The sequence below is a fragment of the Vigna angularis genome, chromosome 6 (genome assembly GCF_016808095.1).
Source record: "Vigna angularis cultivar LongXiaoDou No.4 chromosome 6, ASM1680809v1, whole genome shotgun sequence".
Classification (NCBI taxonomy): domain Eukaryota; kingdom Viridiplantae; phylum Streptophyta; class Magnoliopsida; order Fabales; family Fabaceae; genus Vigna; species Vigna angularis.
Genome location: NC_068975.1, coordinates 32,268,497 through 32,291,966, shown reverse-complemented (window position 1 = coordinate 32,291,966; position 23,470 = coordinate 32,268,497). Strand labels below are relative to the sequence as shown.

Sequence of the window (23,470 nt, the reverse complement as noted above, 5' to 3'; positions counted from 1 at the left end):
TTGATTTAGGTTTAGTTCATGTCTCAATCGCATTTTTTTTAATATCTTTTCTGTTTCAATCATGTTCTTTTGTTTTGATACAGTTTTCTCGATCTTTAATAACATTTTATTTTGGTCCCCTCGTTGATCTTGTCTTTATACATTCCTTTCTTACTTAATCATCACACTTTCTTTAACATTCTTATGTCGATGTGCTTCTATATTTCTTTTTTTCATTCAGTTCTCAATGCTTTCAGCATTCCAAACTTTGTTATATTCTTTTATATACACAAAAATCACAACATTGAAAATTCACCTAAATAGTTAACTTCAAGCACAGCTGTATACGATGGTGCAAATAATTTTTGTTTTCAGCTCTCATGTTATTTTAAATAATGCGCTGATCAACTGTTCTTCTAGTATCAGTTTTTAAAAGTTTAACTGAAAATTAATTTCTCTTTTGATAAACTTAATTCAGTTTTTCATACTTTAATTTAGTAGAATTAAATATTACTTTTACATTAGTTTATACTTCTTCATGTTACAGTTTAGGAGATAATTTAACGTAAGCATTTACATGTGAATTATATTGTCTCCGGATCAAGGATCAAGGATCAAGGTGGAAAGGAAGAGGAACAAGGACCAAAAAAAGGTAATTAATTAGATACTTTATCTCCTTTTACTTTTATGTACAATTGTTTGATCTGTTCAAGAAAGACTACAATGGATGGAAGAAAACATAGTATAATTCTTCTCTTTAATGTATGTTACGTACCTAGTGTTTTTGGTAGAAAAATGTTGGGCCTTTTATGTGTGACGTTATTGATGTAACACAGGACAATCGTATTTTGATATCAAGAATGTTTTTATACCTATTTCATACATTTTTAATTATTTTTTTCTTTTTTTATAAATTCAAAAGTTCATTTTTTCTGAAGACTATTTTACTTCTACAAAGAGTTATCAAATAGTAGTAACTGGTGTCAAACAAACTTTTTCCTAAAAAATATATAGGTTTAAATTGAATATGACTGATAAATTAATAAAAAAAACAGTTTATTTTGAACTTACTTAAAGAAATTGCTAATAAAGGAAAAAAAATCATATATATTTATTTGTACGTGTCGGGAAAATCTAATTTATCTTATTTAATATATTTTTTTACTTATAAAAAAATGTTTCATCATAAGTAAATAATGAAAATATTTATTTCAATTATCATTATGTGCTCATTTATATTTTTATGATTCTTTTTTGTTTATAAAATTCATATATAATATAAATTTAAATATATTTAAAGAACATATATGATTTTTAAAAATTACACGCAATTCTTATTTTTAAAAATGTTCTCTCCCTTAGTTTCTCCGATTTGAGGGAAATAAGATTCAGTTTTAAGATGTCATCACTCCACTCATGAGTTTTATTTAACTTGGAATAGAAAAGTCTCTGTATGTTTAAGCTCATTAGGAAGAAAAGAAGCAATTTCTGATGTCAAATCATTGATAATTAAGTGAACATTGACATATCATGTGGGCAAATTTTCTTCAACATTTCAATCTCACGTCGTCTCATGTACTCTCTTCCTAGTTAATGGAGGAGGATATATCCGTCTATTTATCCATGATTGTGAACTAAGTTCTACAATTAGGTCAAATTAGGTCACATTGATAGGTTTAACTCAAAATTTTTATTAAACTACTCTTAACTCAAAAATAATGAACGAAAACTTACTCTCTAATTTATTAAAATAATAAAATGATCCATAATTAAACTGAACCCACCAAAAACTAAAGATGGTAAATAAACAGCAGAGAATATCAGTCAAGAACTTACCCATAATTAGCTGTAACAAGATCAGCGTTTTTAAAAAAAAAACATTTTTCAAATGCTATTTTGATTTTTTCTTAAAAATTGTTTTCTATAATAAAGTTTTAAGGAATACGGTCTTTGCACACAATAATCAAATGATTATTTTCAATAATAAAGTTAAATAAATTCTTATCCAAAAAATTTCTAGTCACATGTACTGCTCTAAGTGCATATATAAATTACTAGCCACTTAAATTGCCACCTCCACAAGCTTAAATAATTATACGCTCAACAAAAGAGTAAAGTATAGATAAAAAATTTCCCTTTTTCTGAAGTTTCTAATCTCAAACAAAAAAGTTGACCACGTTGTGAAAACAAGATTGCAACTCTGAGCATTAAATCATTAGGATAAGTGTGACGAAAAAAATAATGTGTCATATCACTAAGATAAGGTCATCAATTTAACCTAGACTCCGGTATCCCAGCATGCACATAATTGCTTTATTGATGACACAACTTGTTTCTATCTTTGATCTATTATACTTTTCTTTTTGAAAGAAAAGAACTATAGAATAATTTATATCATAATTATTGAGCAGAAAATGTTGAACCTACCTTTTTTTGCGGAGGTTCATGCTTGCTACTATTGAACTAAAACCATTAGCCATGGCAGCATATATAAAGACTCTGCGTCTCTAATCAGCAGCTACATCAGCATGAGTGGATCCAAGAATTCAATCGTCATGAGTGCTATATGTCACTTCTCAAGAAATCAAACAAAGGATAAACATGAATGCGCCGTCAAAATTATCAAATTCTTCGTTTGGAATGCCATACAATAAGACGTGAGACATCGTTCTTCCTCTATTGCTAAATTCATGTCCCTCTTAGCAGTTAACCAAAACTGTTGTAGTTTATTTTCTGTACGACAGTACGAGGTTACAACCTAACCTACAACACGTGCCTATTAATTTTTTTTCTTTATTTGTTTATATTATTGTTTATATTATTGTTCATCATTGCCATTCAAGAGTTGATGTCGACTAAGTTCATTTCTAACATGTTTTTCTTATGGCCAAGAAAAAAAGGAGATCAAAAAACAGTTACAAATGAAATATAAAATGTGTTTGATCTGACAAAAATATTGTTAAGAAGAAATGGGAGTTTTACACTTTTTTTTTGTGAAATATACAGGAAATTATATGATTTGGATTTTTAGCAATTGATTTTCTGATAATTTTTAATCATGAAAATCATTAAATAATGAAAGCATTTTCAGTTAATGATGAATTTTAATTTAACAAAAGTTTATAACTATTTTATAAAAAAAAAAGAAATTGTATCTATTTCATCTTTCTTATTTCACTCAACATTTTCACCAATCTATTTTAAGTGTACTAAAATAATTTATAATCATTTACAGATGAAACTAATTTTTAGTATTTTGTAAAGCACAAGTGCAATCACTGCCTTGTCTTGTCTTTGAGATTTTGTATGCTTTCCTTAACGATATAATCTTTTAGTAATTATTCTGCCTACCTTTATGATAAATTTCAATCCCCATCTTTTAAAAAATAGATTACTTTTACGTTGAAAACGGATATTTTGATTTTGATGAATAACAAACTTATGTACGATCTGGGTGGACATAATAATTTGAGAAAGATTCATCAAACTGGTCAAGTTTTCAGCTTGAAGATTAAGCACTCTTTGAATAATTTCTATCCTCAGTGATCACTTTATAATCAGGAGGAAGAAGAAACATCTAAAGTAAACATTTTCCGATGCATATTATAAACCCAGCCCTTATTATTTTACGAATTTTATCACTCACGTATTTTTCGTATATTTTACCATCAACTTTCATATATATTTTCAAAAACTAAAGTAAGCTTCCAATTTTATGAAACGGTGTTGTTTTTGTATTTCCTAAACTTTAAAAATTTGGTAAAATATGTGAAATTAAATATAGTAATTAATTATTTTTTCTCTAAATTCAATTTTATTTAATAATTTCCTAATAAAAAAATGTTTTTTTTTCTTTCGTATATTTGTTATATATAGCTGCCTTCTTTTTCTTTAAAAGACAACATTATGCGTTATTTTTTCATAAATCTGAACATTGGTCAATAAAATGGTTAGATTATCATCCTCTTTATGTTTATCACCAGTTTTTCTCAAATTACAGATTGGAGAATTTTTTTTAGAAATTAGTAACAATCATAATAATTGACAAAAAAAATTAATGATAGTCACAATATTGGTGAAAACCAAATGTAAGTATATTTTCCATCAAAAATAATAGATACTGTTTTGTTAAAAATAATATGCTGAACAAACATTGAACCATTAGTTAAAATAAAATAAAATATCAAAGTATCTATTTATAATTTCTTTTTGTTAAAGTTAGTTTTATGTTATTTTTTAACACAAACTACAAAACAAATAGTTATTCAACGTGGATCAATAGTCATTTCATTTTCTTTCTCGATCGCATCGTCATATTTATCTTCTTATTTTTCTATCTCCTCCTTTTTCACCTCCTTCGTCTTTTCTTCTCCATTCTCATCCATCTCCTTGTAGTATATAAAAAAAATTATCAAATTAGGCGATAAATGAGTTGTCTAAATTTCAATCAAATTTATTCACGAAATGAAACCATTAATAATTATAGTGACAAGACATCAAGATAACAATTGTCAATAATAAAAGTTGTAATTAATTCACGAACGTTACCGATAATTTTTTATATTGTTAACTGTGATGGTAATATATGTGGATAATACTAATTATAATTTATCTGAGTCTTTATAATAAATTTTATATATAGATTTTATATTAATGAGAGTTTCCACGTATAAATTAAAATTTGAAATTCTACAAAATTATTACTGTCATAATAATTAAAAAAAATACTTGTAATACTATGTTATTTTATTAGCCTAAGTTAAGCTGACTATATTAATGTCTAACTTTTTTTTTATCATCAATGGAGAATAAATGTCATAAAGGAAACATTTAGGGTGCTCTAACTTTTTTAAATATTTATACTATACGTAAGTCAGAAATAGTTTCTATTAGTGTCCATTAAATTTAATACTTAAAAAATATTTCTTTATTAAAACAATTTAAAAATAAATTTTTATTTTATTATTTAAAAAATTTAATTATTTGTATCACGTTAGAAGCAATTTTATCGATACTAATAATTAAAAAATAATTTTACATCCTCTCATTGTGAGGTATATTTTTACCAAAAATTAAAATTTTTGTCTTCAAATGCAAAATAAAATATATATTATATTAAAAGTAGTTTTTCAATCATATTCAGATAAAAACCAGTGATAGTTTTATACTCAGTTAACAGTTTTAATAAAATAAATATAGACATTGGTATTTTAAATTAGAAAATACAATTGAAATATCAATGCCTTTAAATCATGCGACCCTGTTCATAAATCTACATACACAAAAAAAAAAACACAGCCACCATTTACGCAGCGAAAAACATTCTTGTATATAATTATAAAACATTCTTGTTTGAGTATAAGTACAATTGATATATATATATATATATATATATATATATATATATATATATATATATATATATATATATATCACAAAAAATAGCAAAAAGTATATTTTTCATTTAATGTTTAAATTTGGCTAAACAACGGCTGCTTTTGAAACGCCTACAATTTCTTAAACTATGATCAAAAGAAAATGATTACAAGAGTAAGATTACTTTAACATAAAAGACATAAAAAACAATTAAGTCTATGTTTTCAAATCACAAAGTCTAAAATAGAAGAATATGAAAAAGGAGTTTAGTGAACAATATTTTAAATGACGAAACATTTTTAAAGAATCTGAACAATATTTTAGAGATATTCAACAATTTGTGAACTTGTTTCCTTTATGCATGTAAATGTTTTGTAAATAACTCTTCAAAATGTATTCCTTATAACATGTTGCTAAAGATATATGTAATGAGAATATAAAAAATATTGTTGTTCATTAAATAACATTTACGCATTTTACAAATTTGCTTTTGAAATCTTATTTTGCACAATAAATTGGCATTTAACAAAATATATATAATTAGTGTTGTCAAAATAAATTAAAATTATGAACTAAAACCCGACCTATCACGAGTTTGAATCAAGTTAGGTTGAAATTTTTTTTTAAATTTTGATACGGAATAATTAGATCTCGACTCACTAAAAACTCAATTCATAAGTTAAACTATGGTGGATTAAACCAAATTAAAAAAATTTCGACTTATTAATAAGAGAGTCAAATTGAGTTGATTTACTAAATAACCAATAACTTAAATAATACCAAAATTCTGATAATAAACTACATTTTATTATTTTTTATTGAATTAAAAAAAAAGTATATGTGAAAAATTGTTCTTAAATGAATTCCTTTTATTTATTTATATACATACATAGTGTGCTTATATATTCAAGTTGCACGAGTCCCCTTTTGTTATGCTCAAATTGAGCACTATAAGCTAGATCGAGGACAGAATTCTATGAAATTGTATTTTACTTAAAATAACAAAGCAACTACCACTAACCATTGTCCATATGTATTTTCTTTTTCTTCTTTTTATATTTCTTAATCTCTATTACTTATCATAAAAACCCAACATCAAGTAGTAAAATCATGATTCTAACTGGTATATAATGGAAAGTAAAGCACTCAAATGAATTGGTCATGATACCATTCTGATAATCATTAAAAGATTGAATAATTTATGTTATCTGTAGGTACCAACTTGTTGTAAACTTTGTTAAATTTTTAGTCAAGTAATTGAATTATCAAACCCATGTGAGAATTTAGTTGAAAGACAGAATATCTTGCACAACAGAGTATAACATAGAAAGACGATATTTAATGATTAAATAGATGTTGTGCGCATAATCTTTTCTAAAGAAAATTATACTACTTCATATATTCATAAATATAATTATATATTTAATGAGTGTACACAAGAAAAAAACTTTTGCCCACTTAATATTTTTCCAATTGGCCATTTGAGCGAGAGTGGACAAAAATGACTTTGTTCCATATCAAATTCAAAACACTTTAATATTAAAAAAAATAGCATATCAATCACTAATTAGGTGATTTTTTTTTATTTTTTTTTTTTTGTGTGTTGAGATTGTTTGATATATCTATAGTTCTCTCCCAAAGCCCTAGGTTAATTGTTTTCAAGGGTTTGCTTTTGAATATTCCGACTCATCAACCAAAGAAAGTAATCGTCAATCATAAACTCAGTTGGGGGCGTGAAAATTAAATATTACATTATCTCATTATAGAATCCCAGTTTGATGCTTTCTTTTCCTGCTGATTGATGTGCATTTCTTTTCATGGCTTGCATCATGTCTACTGCTATGGACAGAGACATGTATAATATGTGACAAGTTTTTCCTCCAAAACCCACAAAAACAATATAATTAACTCTTTCAATATCAAATTTCTCATTAAATCATCAACGTAAACTTTTGCTATATTAAATAAGTGTATTTTAAACTTAATTTAATTCTATAAAAAGTTAAAATAATATGTTTAATAAATACAAATTTTGTTAAAATAATTCATGGTAATTCAATTTTATAAACTTAGTTTGTAAAGTGAGATTTAACCTTACATTTATACTCTAAATTTATTTTATTTTATGTATACTCTAAATTTGTTTTATTTTTAATAAATATAAGAAACATGACAATGAATAGTGTTGTGAGAAGAATTGATTATTTTTAAAAAAATACACTTAAATGAATCTCGACAGAAAATTCAAGCTCGTCATAGTATTAAAGAAAAAGGCTGCATTTATCAATTAAAACTTTCAAAGTTAATTTTCAATTGATTTATAGTGAAAAACAGTTGGGAGCATTAATGTCATAATTGGTGAACACACACATTTCAGAAATAGTGGTGAGTCGTGAGAAGTTTGTAGTTGTATGAATGCAATTGCGTCTGGCATAATTAACCTTGCAATCTACATAAGGCAATGATTTCCATTTGTGGTCTTTTCAGCAGTTCACATCCACCAAATCAAAAAGCAATACAGTCATCTCGAGTCTACTTTTGAGATTTAGTTACAATAAATATAAATAAATATATATATATATATTTATTTATTTATATATTCCATGTAAAGATGAGCAATTCATGGTATCTTAGCTAAAAATCAATATGCGGCTGAAGTGAAAGGCAATCATGGGAATTATAGAGTGAATAATGGTATTTTGATCAATCATTTTAAAATTTGCAAGTCATGATAACCCCAAAGGCTCTACCCGTGCAAAACCCCATTATATATATTCATATAAATTCTGAATGACTTAAAGGAGATGGCATATTCATATCAATGCATACTTTAATCAAGGGTCGTTTCTTCACACTTGGGTCACTTTCTTCTGATTCTTCACGACCCCACTATTTTTCAGTGTATTCTTCCCAGCTAGATTTCCATTTTTGTATTACCCATATGCTTCTTTCTCTCTCTCTCTCTCTCTCTCTCTCTCTCTCTTAGTTGCAGAACCTGGTTTAACCTTAAAAAGTATGCATTTCAATGAGAACAAGATATTTGTGCCTAGGGACATTTCAATTTCACCAGATTCCCCAGACTTTTGCTACTTGTCTGCCTTAAATACTTCTACAAAGTTCTTTGGCTACTCATTAAAATAACTTCAAAAATCAACATACACATTTTAAATCTGTGCTCTAGGGCATGTCAATATGTGCAGATTCCTCACTCTTTTGCTTCTCTACTTGTCTAATTTTATGCTGCTATCTATATAACAATATTATCATAACACAGCTATAGAATTCAGTTAAAAACAAAACAAAACAAAAGTTAATTCGATTTTTATTTAATTCTAGTATTAACCCTTTCGGTTTTATTCTTATATATCAGTTAAGATTAGTGAGTATTTTATGCAGGTGCGGCCGAATTAAAGTGCTCCGCTTCCTTCTATCTGCCACAATTTCTTTAAAAGGCATGCGTTATCATGATCGGTGTCTGCATGTCAAATTGCGTGTTAACTTTATGCTTATAATTAATTAGCAAACTAATGATATTTAGTTGCATGATGCGCATGCAGCACCAAGCGATGGTATTATGATTTACCATTGTTGTTGCATGTTACAGAACGTACCAATCAGATGCATGTTACAGCACGTACTAATCTGTAAGTAAATTCACATTAACTTTTATTTTATAGAAATTCATTCTCAGATCGAAAGTTAACTAAATAGGATTTCATATAACTATGGAGATACGTTGAATAACAAGACTAACGTTAGCTATAATAGTTTTCTCCCGAATTCTAAAAGTATCATTTGCAAAATTGGTATGCATTACCTGATAAACTAAATTAAAGTCACTATATATACATAATTTAACTATTTCCTTAAACATCATAACACTGATACTTCACGAATTATTAAACATAAAAAGTAATTCACCACGTTAAAATCTCCAATCAAAGTAACATGGACCAAAATTCCGTCTCAAAATCAATCGTACACCAAAATTCCTTCCTACCTAATTTTGTGTCATCTACTAACTTGTTTTCCATAAGCATCCTATCCAAAATTTGTTTGACTCTAAAAAATTATTGAATGTGATATTTTTTGTATATATTATATTATTATTGGTATATAATTTGAGCAAAGAATATATCAATAATAATAATAGAGTAAAAAGGTTGAATTTTCCAATACCTATTTTAAAAATTTATTTTAATATATAAACATGATTAAATTAAGATAAATAGCATAAAATTGAAACCCTCATTAAGCTTTTAACAATCATTACAACTCATTTTTGAGTGACTAATTCAACTACAATTATTTACGTATAATATAAAGACAAGTACGAGTAATCCATTTTCTTCCTTGTACTTTCCTTTTCTTTCATATATGAAATTTAAAAAACTAAAAATATGTTGTACACCCTTCCAACTTGAAGCATATAAAGAAAATTTGAAGTATGTTAAACCACCATTGATACACAATTAATATACTGCTAAATCAACTCACAGAAAGTTAAATATCGAAAACAATGTTTCAGATATGATGGGTTTTAGAAAACTAAAGCTTTGACATCAGTTTAGATTTTGGCTTGAAGGGTTTTAATTAAAAAAGTGGTCACACGAAATATTACAAAAATTGTATTTTTAATATTATTGGATCATACATTGATTTTCATAGAGTATCCTATAAGTATTTTGTAAGTTTGATAAGAGGTTAAGATTGTACTTATATTTATTATGGTTCAATTGACCCGTGAGTTTGAAATGACTTTCTTTGGTTTTGTAGGGAAAGATGTCCATCGTGTGGTAATCTTGTGTTTTTTTTTTTTTTTGTATTATTTTTCTTCTTTTCATCTTTTCCTTTTCTATTTTATATAAGGGTTGACACAATTCTATTGCATGTTTTCAATATATTTTGCTATTGTACAAAAACAAAACTCCTTCATATTTATATATTTTTTTTATAAAAAAAAGTATTAAATAGGAAATTTTGGATACTGAATCCTAAAAATAAAAGATATACATATATATTAGCAAACACATAATACATATTCCAAAAATTATATTCGTCCAAAAAAGCCTATTCCATTTATCTTTCTCCAATTCCATAAAAACCTGTTTCCAACACCACATGTGCTATCTTCTTCTTCAGATGAAAAACACCACAATATCTTTCATCGTGTTGATCAAGAACCAAAGAACCATAGTTGGTTAATCATCTTATTTTTTTTAATATTTCTGTACGGATTCAAGCATCCAAAAATACTCGTCTTAATATAATTATTTGTCGATAGAAAAAAAGTATGAATACCTAATTACGACGAATTAAAAAAGATAGAGATTAAAAATAGTATTATAGAGTCGTACCTGCATTCCACTTTCATTTAAATTGTCAACATTGCTAAGCAAATAATTTCCTCCACAACCCGAATATAAAAGTTCAGTCATTAAGAGTTTATTAAGAATAAAAGTGGTGGGGTTTTCAACAAAACCCTTGGTCTCTGTGCATGGTGTTAGGTTTCAACTAATTAAGAAACAATATATCCTACTTATACTCCAATCTTTTTATGCCAGGACTTCAATACTCACACATTTGACTCTCTTATAATAATCAATCTTTCAACAATAATGATATCCGGAGAATGTCTTTTACTCTGGGGCCAAACACTTTACGAACAAATGCTTCTGCATTTTTCTAATGTTTTGTGTTCTTTCCTAAGTTAATGTTATAGGTTCTTGTCTCCTCATTTTCATTTCTTAAATTAGTAATAATGAGCACAACCCATTAGCAAGCAACTTGGTGTGTGCATTATTTATTTATATATGTAACGTATTTTTGACGAAAATAGAATATGCATATTGACATAACTTTTGGACGAGAACGGCGAAGGTACCTTTGCCCACCACTATACACTTTTTATTTTCCAATCTCTTGCTTTATTCTCTCTTATTCAGACACCGTACCATCATCAATTACAGTTCAACATTAGTCAACAGCCATGGCCATTCACGGGCTAGAGGAAACCCTAAAGTGCGCATCAAATCAATAAAAGACTCGACTTCCACGTATTGCCAGATTTTCAAACCTTATATTTTCCTATAAATTCTCTTTATTTTCATCACAAAACATTCTACATGGATAAATTTCTTTTATTTTCAGTAAATGTATTATTGATGTGAATGGTTAGAAAGTTCTCCAAATCTATCCGTGCATAAGATATTCTGATGTTCAAGTCAATAATGTTTGTTAAGAACATCTTAGAATTAAATTATGAAAAAAAATAATTTTAACAACGGTTATTCTATTAATTAGTCTTTAACCACTTTAAACGGTTGTTTACATCGATCATCCTAATAGCTGACAGCATGACCATGACGTCGATTGATATATTTCATATAGTACACTTATATTATAAATTAATATTATTTTTAATTCAACATGTATTGTAATCATTCATAAAATGGAGTTTAATCAATAAAATTATTATACGAAAGAAAATACTAATATAGAATGAAAATTTAAACTTTGAAGTGATTCGTTAAATTGAAAGATTCTGATCTACTTATAGATTATATTTGGAGGTTAATTAATATATGTCTGCATATATAAAGAAAAGTATATATCTAAAACTCCGTAATGCTTTCAGCTGGCACAGTAATGAATTTCCATAGACATGATGGAATTGAAGGAGAACAAGTTTGAAATGAATTTTTAAGCATTAGTGACAATTATAAAACGTGACTCTTTGACATGAAAGGATTCTTCGCACTGGTCACAGCTCAAAAATTTAACTGTTCACTATTTGACGTGAAAGACCTTTGATGGAATCACTTTAAACTCATATCAAGCTGTATGAACGTGTTACTTACTAAACAAGATATTAGAAAGTGAGTTTATGCATAACTCATCCCCACAAAACCGGCTTGTAAGGTGAGGTTTGCACCTCACTTATATATTATAATTTGGCCTTATCTCTAGTCGATGTGGGACTTCCAACACACCCCCTTCACGCCGAGGTATAGACATCTCGTGCGTGATAGTAGAAATTGGGTGGTCCGATAGCGGCCCGATTGCGGGTGGAAGAGAAGAATAGAATGCCCACTTAGAACTCGCTAGGATAGGCTCTAACCATGGCTCTGATACCATATTAGAAAGTGAGTTTATGCCTAACTCAACCCCAATTATAGGCATAAACTCACTTTCTAATATGGTATCAGAGCCATGGTTAGAGTCTATCCTAGCGAGTTCTAAGTGGGCATTCTATTCTTCTCTTCCACCCGCAATCGGGCCGCTATCGGACCACCCAATTTCTACTATCACGCACGAGATGTCTATACATCGGCGTGAAGGGGGTGTGTTGGAAGTCCCACATCGACTAGAGATAAGGCCAAATTATAATATATAAGTGAGGTGCAAACCTCACCCTACAAGCCGGTTTTGTGGGGTTGAGTTAGGCATAAACTCACTTTCTAATACAAGAAGTGAAAAATCAGAGTGACAGAAGGGTCAAGCAAATTATTCTTCTATTTTTAATAAACCGGAGTTTGTTGAAAAGAAATAAAAAAAAATTAAAGAAAATGTTTTTATTATAATCGTTTACTTTAATTTGTTATTATTTCATTCATTTATGTTTAAAAGAAAATATAGACCTATACTCAATTGTATGCTTTCATAATTCATAATGAAGCAATTTTAAACGTCAGTTATATGACAACTATTATGCTATATTATTGTGTAAAAAATAAATTATTTTTTATTAGCAATAAAAAATAAATATTATATAAAAAATACTTGAAATACGACAACTCTTCTACCAACCAAATCATGCCTTTTTTTTTTCAATTTTCATTTCTCACCTATCCATCCAAATTCAATCTCTTCTTTGTTTTTTTTCTTTCATCGTAACCATTGTCTTCCAAATATCTAACCAAAACTATTGAATGTTTAGTAATTTTTTTATTAACATTAATTTATGTACAAAAAGTGAAGTGTTAATTATAAATATTATAAATTTACCTTAATAATATATAATAATAAACTGGTTTTTTATGAATTGATATAAATAGACATTTATTGATATAGATTTATGAGTTAAATATATTTTTAATCTCTCAACTATTGAATTTAATCCATTTTTCAAATTTTGTTTTAATTTCATTAATCTCTGAAAATCTTATTAAAAAATAGAACTGGAATGAAAAAACTAAACAAAAATAAAAATAAGTATTTTAACCTAAGAAAAAATCTACATTAGCAAGTTGTATTACTGAGATTTCTTCCCTTAACGTTCTTTAAGCATGATTAAAGTGAGAAACATAAAGCATTTTATATTGAATTTAGATAAGCGAGGTGACTGCTTACAAATGAAAGTCCTCTAGTGTGTAGGGTGTTGAATTTAGATGATGCAGAAATAATGGATAGTTGAATTGAAGGATCCGAGAAGGTAGGTATAAAGGTGGTGAAAATGAAGGATGAGACTGTTAGGTTAAAAGATGTTTGTTGGGGAAAAGGGTAGGTTAAAAGATTAAAAGTGCTTATGCAGAACACGGCATAAGCTTTTTACTGAGCATGTGTGAGGATATGGTGGGCAAGCTTAGCATAGCATAATAGCATGCTAGAACTAAATAGATCTACGTTTAATTAAAAAACTTAAAATCAAAATTAAAAAACAAAAGTTGAATTAAAATAAGCACCAAAGGTTGATAAAACTATACCCAAATTTTTTATCTTCTTCGGCCTTAGTTTCAGAATCTTTGTTTCAATTTTTTACCCTTGTGGCGAGAGGGAGCCCACAAGGGTAAGTTGAATCCTAAAAATAGAAACCTTAGTTTCAGAGTCTTTGTTTTTAAGGCAAGATATTTTACTTACCATTTTTGTTAAAATGTTGTCTTGACATTTATTATTTTCGAAAAACAAAAAGTAAAAGAAAATAGGAAAACCATGAAAGAATGAAATAAAAACAAATAGCTTTTATAGATTTTTATTTCATTTTCATAAGAATTTATAAGTGAATTTATAGATTTAAGTGTATAACTGGGAATAAGCAATACCTAACATGCTTCTTGCACCATGTTTTTAAATTGAAACTTCATGTGTTAACAATTTTTTTTAATCATTTTTTGATAATAAATTATGTGTTATTATTTTATTGATCCGTATATTTGAAACATATCAATCATGAGTTATCACCTGTTATAATAAAGTTGTTAAAAAAATATTTTCCTTTCTAATTTTATTGGTCCATATAGTAACACCTTCAATTTGTGCTTTTTTAACTTCAATTTTTATGTTAAAAAGGAAAAGAAAAAAAAAACTTCTTCTGCATCTCTTTTAGAAAAACATAAAATTCAACATTTTGTAATTATTAATCAAATCTATTTGTTAATATATATATATAGGTACTTTTCAAAACATGTTTTTCGTTCTTTCCAAAAATAAAAATAAATAGCATAAAACAACTTCTCCGAAAGAATTGGTAATTGGCCTGGAGGGTTTTTTTAGAGATGATGATTCAACATATGCAGATGATGAAATTAGAGAGGTTAATGAAGATGGTGAAATTGAAGAGATCTTGAATGAACCTTTGCCTGAATATGTTAATGACTCAACTCTTTACAAAGACAAATTGTTTAAAGGCAAGTGTTTCTGATTTTTTCAATGGGATGACAGAGAAAAGGTTGGAGTGAGAGAGATGAAAGAGAAATGATTGAGAGGAATGAGAGATGAGTAAGGGTTTCGGGGTTTCTTTTTTTTTTTTAAGTTTTGAGAATGAAAATTATTAAAATACCCTTAACCTTAAAACTTAGAATCCATGATATATAAGAGTATTTTTGTCTACTAAAATCCGGTACACATTGCTAAAATGTACCAACTGAAAAACAGGCGCGTTAGCAAACCCCATTATATATATAATCAAAATATTATTTTTAGAAATATCTAAGTGGATCCTTCAAGGTACTGAGTTCTTTAAAGATGTCTCAATATTTGCAACACATTTTTTTTATTGTAAACCTTACATTTTTATCGAGAAAAAAAAGAGATTATTTTGATAACAACAGGACACGCGTCTCTGTTATGGAAAGGGACTTCGGTTTTAACCTATTTTGACGTTAACTCGTCATGCTAACAAGAAAGAAACAAATTGATTTTTCGAATATTGGAAAATATAATTTTCTGAATCTCTTTTTTAAAATGGTTCACCTGCGGAATTAATTTAATAGACCCGTGAATTTCACACACATGATAACAAAATAAATATAAATAAAAAATTTAAAATAAATAAATAAGGATAAAAGTAATTGTGGAATGGGGTGGTACACGAAGAAATCTGTGGTGATGGTACAGGGAACAACTCTCTGTACAAAGACCCATCTTCTGCCTAACTTTAATATTTACTATTATTTCTTTTCGTACCTCTTTCTCTCCTTTTGTACCTCTCTTTATTCTTTTTGCAAAACTTATAAACTCCTAATTACCTTTCATTAAAATTATAATAAAAAAGGACAAACTTATCCGTGCACTTTTTTCATTATTTTCAGATGGAAGTTTTGGATCCAGAAATATCTTTCAAAACATACAATTTGGATATATATTTTAACCTATTTCAGAATAGATATTTAGAAAAATATTTTTGGATTCAAAAATATTTTATGTAATATTTATTTTTAAAGATAAAAAACATTCTAGAAGGAATGTTTTTAAAGATATTTTTTAATTTAAAAACACTTTTCGAAATATTCAATCTAAAATGTATAAAAAATAAATAGTTTTTAGTTTTGGTGACTTTTTTCAAATAGATTATTATTTTTTTTACAACTCAATTGATCCTTATTTTTTAAAAAAATTGAAGCAATTACTTTGGTTTGGTTTGGATTGGATTGGCTCAACTTTGTTTGGTTTTGTGCTGTTTGATTCGGTTTGATTTGTTTCGATTTGGTTTCGTTCGGTTTGGTTCGATTGGATTCAATTCAATTTGGTTTGACTCGGTTCGGTTCGATTTAGTTCGACTCAGCTTGGTTCAGTTGGGTTTGGTTCAACTTGATTTAGTTCAACTTAGATCAGTTTAGTTCATTATGGTTTTAGCTGAGCCGAATTAAATCGAGCTACGTCGAGTCAAACCAAACCGAACCAAACAAAAACAAACCAAACTTACCTCAAATCGAATTGAACGAAATTGAGTCGAACTAATCCGAGCCAAACAAAATTGAACTGAACCCAACTGAACCTAGCCAAAGAGAACCGAACTAAGTCGAACCTAGTCAAATCGAACCAAACTAAATCCAACCAAACTGAACCTAATCAAACATAACTAAACTGAATTGAACCAAGCCTAACCAAATTGAACATAGTCTAATTGAAACAAACTAAATCAAGTTAAGTTGACAAAAATAAAATGAATCGAACCAAAACAAACCAAAAAAACCTGAATCAAATTGAACCAAAATCAACCGATTATTTCGGTTTTAAAAATGTACTGAAATGGTATTTGGGTTTAAAAAAAATTAGTGGCGTGGCCGACACAAATATTTGAAGAATCCCATGTGCCCAAATTTACATGTCTCCTCTTATTGCGATGATTTCAAGGGACACGTGTTAGACAAATATCCGTCCGTCTCCTCCAACTTCCAATCATATTCTTGGCAAAAGCGTAATTTGGTGTAATTGTTATTTTCAAAATAAATTTTATAAAAATTAGAAAAGGATAAATAGTGTCAGGGTGCCATGATTTAAAAAAAAGTTGTTTTCAATTTGTGTTAACTTAACACGATTTTAATTTAAAATATATCAAGCTAAAGTTTCTTTAATTAGAATTATATTACTTTGGCATCATTTCTTCACGATGCTTACTGTTTCGGTAGATTTTTTTGGATCGAGAGACCAACTTTTTGATGTGTCTTTCTTATTTCTGAATGTCTAGATCGTTTGTCTTCCTTCTTCTTAGACCGTTCGGTTTCTATAATCTGACCGCTCGGTTGACTTTCGTCTAGGCTGTTTAGTCACGTCGATCTTAGCTGATCGGTTGCCTTCGTGTTCCAAGGGAGAGGTATCTGCCAAAGATACTCTGACGCTCAAGTTAGGCGCAAATTTGAAGAGTCTCGACTCTTGGTTGAATGTTTAGTGAATGATTATCACTATTGAGTATTTGGGAGTATGAGTTGAACGTGAGTAGATTGTGAATGAAACGTGTTAGTATATTTATAAGTGTTTCATAGATCAAATAAAAACAAACTTACCTGAAGATTCGGTTGGTTATTAATAAACAGCTTATCAATATCTTTAATTAGATATTCTTTATTATTTTATCATCTGTTGGACTATTGGCCCATTAACTTAAACGATGGTCCAATTACGGTCCAATCTTTGACCTGATTGACTGTAACGGATGAACTGAACTGAGTTGATGGACCGAACGATGCCGAATGTTAATCGTTTGGCCTCCACTATGTACATACACTTACTTTTTCAAAAATTCTTAAAAACTTATCCCATTTTGATAATTTTAAAAAAAATTACACCATGGTTACTTTTGTCCTTATTTCTTCATCCATCTTATCTTTGTTTTCTATTCTCTCACCTTTCTTATATAAAGATAAAAAATAGTTTATCATTATACTAAATTCAAATATAATTGAAACATTTTATATCAGATATTTCATTTTCTCCTTTCGAATACATTTCGCATCACCACAATTAATCAAAAAATTATCCTCTCAATTATTTCGAAACAAAAAACTGAAGGTATTTAAAAACACTCAATTATATGATCTTCTTATACCTTTTGATGTCCGAATTCACATTTTTATATGAAACAGATCCTATCATTATCAACCGAATCAATTTCTGTATTTTGAAATAAATTTCAAAGAAAACCTGTTATGTGAAAATTAATTTTTATTATAATTATATTAAGATTGTTTAAATGCACCATGTAGCCTTACGATGATTCTTTACTCTTCATCACATATATTACTTTTTATAAAAATTCATTTTCTATTATAAAAATTTGGTACAGTAATTCCACATTTAAAAAATATTTATTTATTAATTTTACTGTAATTTTAGATGTGGAATGTAATAATGTAATAAATATCCTTAACCTAAAAAAGAGGTAACTATAACTCATTCAATAATTAGTATCTTGATGTTGGATTTGTGAAGAATCCAACTTGAACAGAGACCGTAAGAACAGTGGTTGGTCCATATTCAGCAAGCTCCATAGAAGAAGAAAAAAGAAAAACTAAAAAATAAAACGCGTTATGAACAAAAGTAGATGAAGAATTAAAGGCACCGCAGATAGGTCTGAGAACTGTATGTGAGCCACAGCTGCTCCGTAATAAATCTTGTTTCACTGTTCACACGACATTAAAACCTTCCTCGTGAGTAACTCCACAAATTTTTTGTTTCTTTCTGGAGAAAATTCACATCCTTCTGCTTAGGACACCCTTTGGAGTGTTGTCATCAAGGAAAACAGCTTTGGTCTTTGTTGTTGTGTTGAGTGTTGGGTAACTTGAATTTCGTTTTGGCATTTTTTGATAGCGTGGCTTGGTTTGGTTTGTTGCTGTTCTGTGGTGCTGATCTAGGAAGTTTGTGATGCCAGAAAAGGTGGCTCCTTGGTCTTCTATTAATTGGCGTTTTGGGTTGCTCACTGCTCTTGTTTTGGGTGGTATGGTTGTGGTTTGGACCGTTGATGGATTCACTGTTAGGAGCGTTGTTGAAGCTTGGAGCTGGAGGTATGGTCAAGATTCTTTTTCTCTGAGCTCCCATTTTCCTAATTCCACTCTTTCCCTTCATCCAAATCTCACTTTTAGTGATTGTAGCTCCCCGTGTAGTCCACTTAGTTTGGATCAAAATCAAACCAATGTTACTACCCTCTTTGATTCCCACAATCATGTGAACATCACATTTTCTGAATTTAGTGAAACAGTTTCTGCTAAGAATTCTAGTAGTAGTAGTAGCAGTGGGGTGTCTGATGAGCTTGACAAGAAAACCCCAGTGAAGCCCGAACTTAAGGGGCTTTCGACTTGGATTTCGAGTGAATTGGAGCCAAACTTGACTTCAAGTCTTCTATCAAGATGGTTAGCTCCAGGAGGAGAACCTTGTAAAGATTCTAAGACAGATAGAATATCAATGCCTGGGTTGGATGATGGGAAGCTGATAGACCTATCAGCTGGGGAAGTGCATGAGTTTTTTTTTCAGGCGTTCGATGAATCAGGAAAGCCTCGCTGTTTAGGTGGGGATTACTTTGAGACTGATCTTTCGGGTGACTCATGGAAATCTAGGCCTCTGGTGAAAGATTTCAGTAATGGTTCTTACTCAATTTCTCTTCAAGTTCATCCTGATTTTGTTGGGGTTTACAATCTCACCGTAATTCTACTTTATAGACACTTTGAAGGTCTGAAGTTCACTCCATGGAGATTTGTACACGACCGAGTGGTTTGGAGTGTTGCAATCAGGTTCTACAGTAGCATTGCTCAGTTAACAAAACTTGAGACTTGTAAAGCTTCTGATTTTGGTAAGGATGTGTGGTGTGGAAGGTGGACCAGGCATGGCAAGAATGATGACTGCAATATAGGTAATGATGGTAGGTATAGATGCTTGGCCCCAGATTTTCCCTGTAAAGAACCATGGTGTGATGGTTCCTTGGGAGTTCTAGAGAGTAACGGTTGGGTGTACTCAACTCACTGCTCGTTCAAGATGTATTCAGCTGAGTCTGCTTGGAAGTGCTTGAAGAATAGATGGATTTTCTTCTGGGGTGATTCAAATCACGTTGACACAATACGTAATATGCTCAATTTTGTTCTAGATTTGCCCGAAATACATTCTGTCCCAAGGAGATTTGACATGAACTTTTCAAACCCGAAAGACCCTTCTCAAACAGTTAGAATCACAAGCATTTTCAATGGGCATTGGAATGAAACACAAAACTATTTAGGATTGGATTCTCTGAGGGATGAAGGGTTTCAAAATCTGCTGAAGAAGTACTTCTCAGAAGGCACAATCCCAGACACTGTGATCATGAACTCAGGATTGCATGACGGTGTTCACTGGCGTAATATAAGAGCATTTTCTGTTGGAGCAGACTATGCAGCATCATTCTGGAGAGGTGTTATGTTGTCAGTGAAGCAAAGGGGGTTAGCTTGGCCTAGAGTCTTTTATCGTTCCACAGTCGCAACAGGTGGATATGCAAGATCACTAGCATTTAATCCTTACAAAATGGAGGTGTTCAATGGAGTGCTAATAGAGAAATTGAAGAAAGCTGGCATCATCAATGGAGTGATTGATGACTTTGATATGACATTTCCATGGCATTTTGATAACCGGTGTAACGATGGTGTTCACTATGGAAGAGCTCCTGCAAAGATGAAGTGGCGTGATGGCAAAATTGGTCATCAGTATTTTGTGGATCTCATGTTAGCTCATGTTCTGCTCAATGCATTATGTGCAAGCTAACATGAGAGGTTCAGTTGGAAGAGAAGGGACAATTAAAACAGTGTAAAATTTCCTATAAAGTGGATATGGTTGGAAATGTAGGCATTTCTTATAGAATAATATGATAGCAAGTCCATGGATAAAGAAAAGATTATTGAGGTAGCTCCACTATAAAATTAGATTAAGCATTCTTTCGTTCATTGATTTATAAGCACTGAGTTGTCTATTCATGAACTCCATTTGTAGATTGACAGAGGATTTATATCCTCTAAACACATTTCTATGAATAATAAAAAGCAAAATTTATACGATATGCTTGATTTGCAAATCTTCTATATTTGCAAACATAGTTACTTTGTTTCATGACTTTCATGCATCTAAGAATGCTTGTGGTTAGTTACCTGAATTGAATATAAGAAACTTTCCATCGCTTTCTATTTTCTTGAACTACCAATATAGAATGATGAGAGTGAAAATCGATAACAGAAGGTGAAACTTCAAATCAAACCTCCTCGGTTTATTCTACCTTCTGGTAATAATCTAAACTTAATTAGATTATTGGTGTACATGTCCTACAATTGGAGTGGACACCACTTCTCAATAAATTATGACAATTGGCATTTGCCACCAAACAAGTAAAACTTGAAAAAAAAGAGAGTCAAAAATCACAGGGTGTATTTGAATTATAGTTTTAAATCTCGACCTGTTTCAACTGAAAAAAAAAACTTTATTTTTGTGTTTACTTATAGTCATACCATAGTTTAGATCCAAGATTATGTTCAAACTTAAACCATTACTGTGTTTGACAGATGTATATATATATATATATATCACTTATCTAAAGTACGGTTAAACATGACCTTATTGCTTGAGCTACCGAGTTTTATGTTTTCTTTTTCCACATGGTATCAGTTAATAAGGTTTATTCATTAAATCTTAAAATTATCATTTCATATGTTTTTAATAAAATAAAAGTAACCGTTTGTAATACTAATTATTTACGTTTTAAAAATGTGGTTTAATTCTGGTTAGACATGAGGTCTTAGTTGAATTGAATTCCCGGGTTGCAAACTTAGGTCTGATTTAAGATATAGCTTAGGGTGCAAAAGGAAAACCGATGGGGTGCAGGAAATAATTCCCAAAAGATTAATTGCACACATTTGGTAATAACTTCACCTTTTTAAATCAAGGCTTATTTGTTATCAATTAAAAGTATTCTGATGTAAAATAATTTAGTAATTATGCTTCGTAAATTTAAAAGAATGAAAAAGTTAACTTCATTCTTTACAATCATGCAAACTATTTTCTTAAAAACAGTTTTTTGGAAATTGTTGTAAATAACTTTTGATTTTTTTTCCTCAAAAAACTTCTGATTTTTTTTTCAATTGTCATTATTTAAAAAAAAAAAGTGATATAACACAGTTCTTTTTTCTTCTCTAAATACGGGTAACAAATGGGACCTAAGTTATGACAAGTATAATCGGGTTGTAGAAAAAATAATAATAATTCTATGATTGAATAAAACTGATATTTTAGCTTGCAAGTTGTGCAACATGAATTATTATTAAATAATAAATAAATTTGTAATAAATGAATATTTTTAAATGTATAAATTATGTAATAAATAAATTATATAATTTCCAACAAATATTTTAACCAAGTGAACTTATATACAATTTTTATCACTGAATTTGTATTTTTGATATTTTTATCACCGAATTCTGAATTTCATGAATGGTACCACAGGCTTTTAATTTTACGCAATTTACCAACCGAATTTTAAAATTATGTAAATTTAATTCTTCCATCAATTGAGTGTCTAAGTTGTTAAATGCGTTATGATGAAATTAATAAAAAGGTTGAAAAATAAAGACATGATCAATAATTAAGTGCAAATATTTTATATGCATTAATTAGAAACAATGTAACAACCCTACTCTTACGAATTAAACTAAACTAGTTATTTAATTTTTATCTGTATTTTATTCTAGAAAATCAATTTAAAAATCTTTAAATCATGATTTTCTGACCTACATTCATCCTTAAAATCCTTTTTAATTTAAGTTTTTAATATGTTGTATAAGTTTATTATCAAACAATATCCTAAAGCTGTCAAAACGGATAATCCGGCTCGGTCTACTACGAGTTAGTCACTTAATGAGCCAAACCAACTTGACTCATTTATTATTAAACTGAAAAAATTTAAACCCAACTCGACCCACCATGGGTTGGTGGATTATACGGATTGACTCACTAACTTACTTAATTATAAGTTTTTTTTTTAAATAAAAAAAATTATAATTTTTTTAATTCAAATTTAAATATATTTCACTTTAACTTCAAAGACAATTAAAAATAAATAAAAAATATATCATATAATCCAAACGTGATCCAAAAAGAAGTAAAAAGGTGAATAAATAAGTTTTTAATATTGATAATTTTTGTATTACTTGTCCATGTATAATATTAGAATTTTGAATAAATAAATCTATAATATTTTTTTTCTTTTGAAACATCTTGTTTTTTATCTCATCTACAATATAGCAAAAAATAAATGCTAACTAATAATATTGAAACACAAAAAGTTAAATAATTAAATTAAATTAGGTGGGTTGGTTGGCTCACCACGAGTTCAATTCGTATGAACCGAGTTTTAAGTGAGCTGGGTTTAAAACTAACCCACATAAAAAATATA

The 23,470-nt window shown here is 29.0% G+C and overlaps 1 protein-coding gene across 2 annotated transcripts; it reads left to right on the top strand.

Moving 5' to 3' along the window:
* Positions 1 to 18,536: 18,536 nt before the first annotated feature.
* LOC108341967 (uncharacterized) lies at positions 18,537 to 21,096 on the top strand. Of its 2 annotated transcripts, XM_052879463.1 has the most exons (2): positions 18,537 to 18,848; positions 18,944 to 21,096. In XM_052879463.1, the coding sequence occupies exon 2, from the start codon at positions 19,012 to 19,014 to the stop codon at positions 20,794 to 20,796; it is 1,785 nt and encodes a 594-aa protein (XP_052735423.1). In that variant the 5' UTR covers positions 18,537 to 18,848; positions 18,944 to 19,011; the 3' UTR covers positions 20,797 to 21,096. The 2 variants fall into 2 exon arrangements, with proteins under 2 accessions (XP_052735423.1, XP_017435156.2); XM_017579667.2 differs by having other exon boundaries at positions 18,537 to 21,096.
* The last annotated feature ends 2,374 nt before the right edge of the window (positions 21,097 to 23,470 follow it).

Coding starts and splice junctions, on each gene's coding strand:
- LOC108341967 (XM_017579667.2), top strand. CDS start 18,937: ATGCCAGAAAAGGTGGCTCCTTGGTCTTCTATTAATTGGCGTTTTGGG.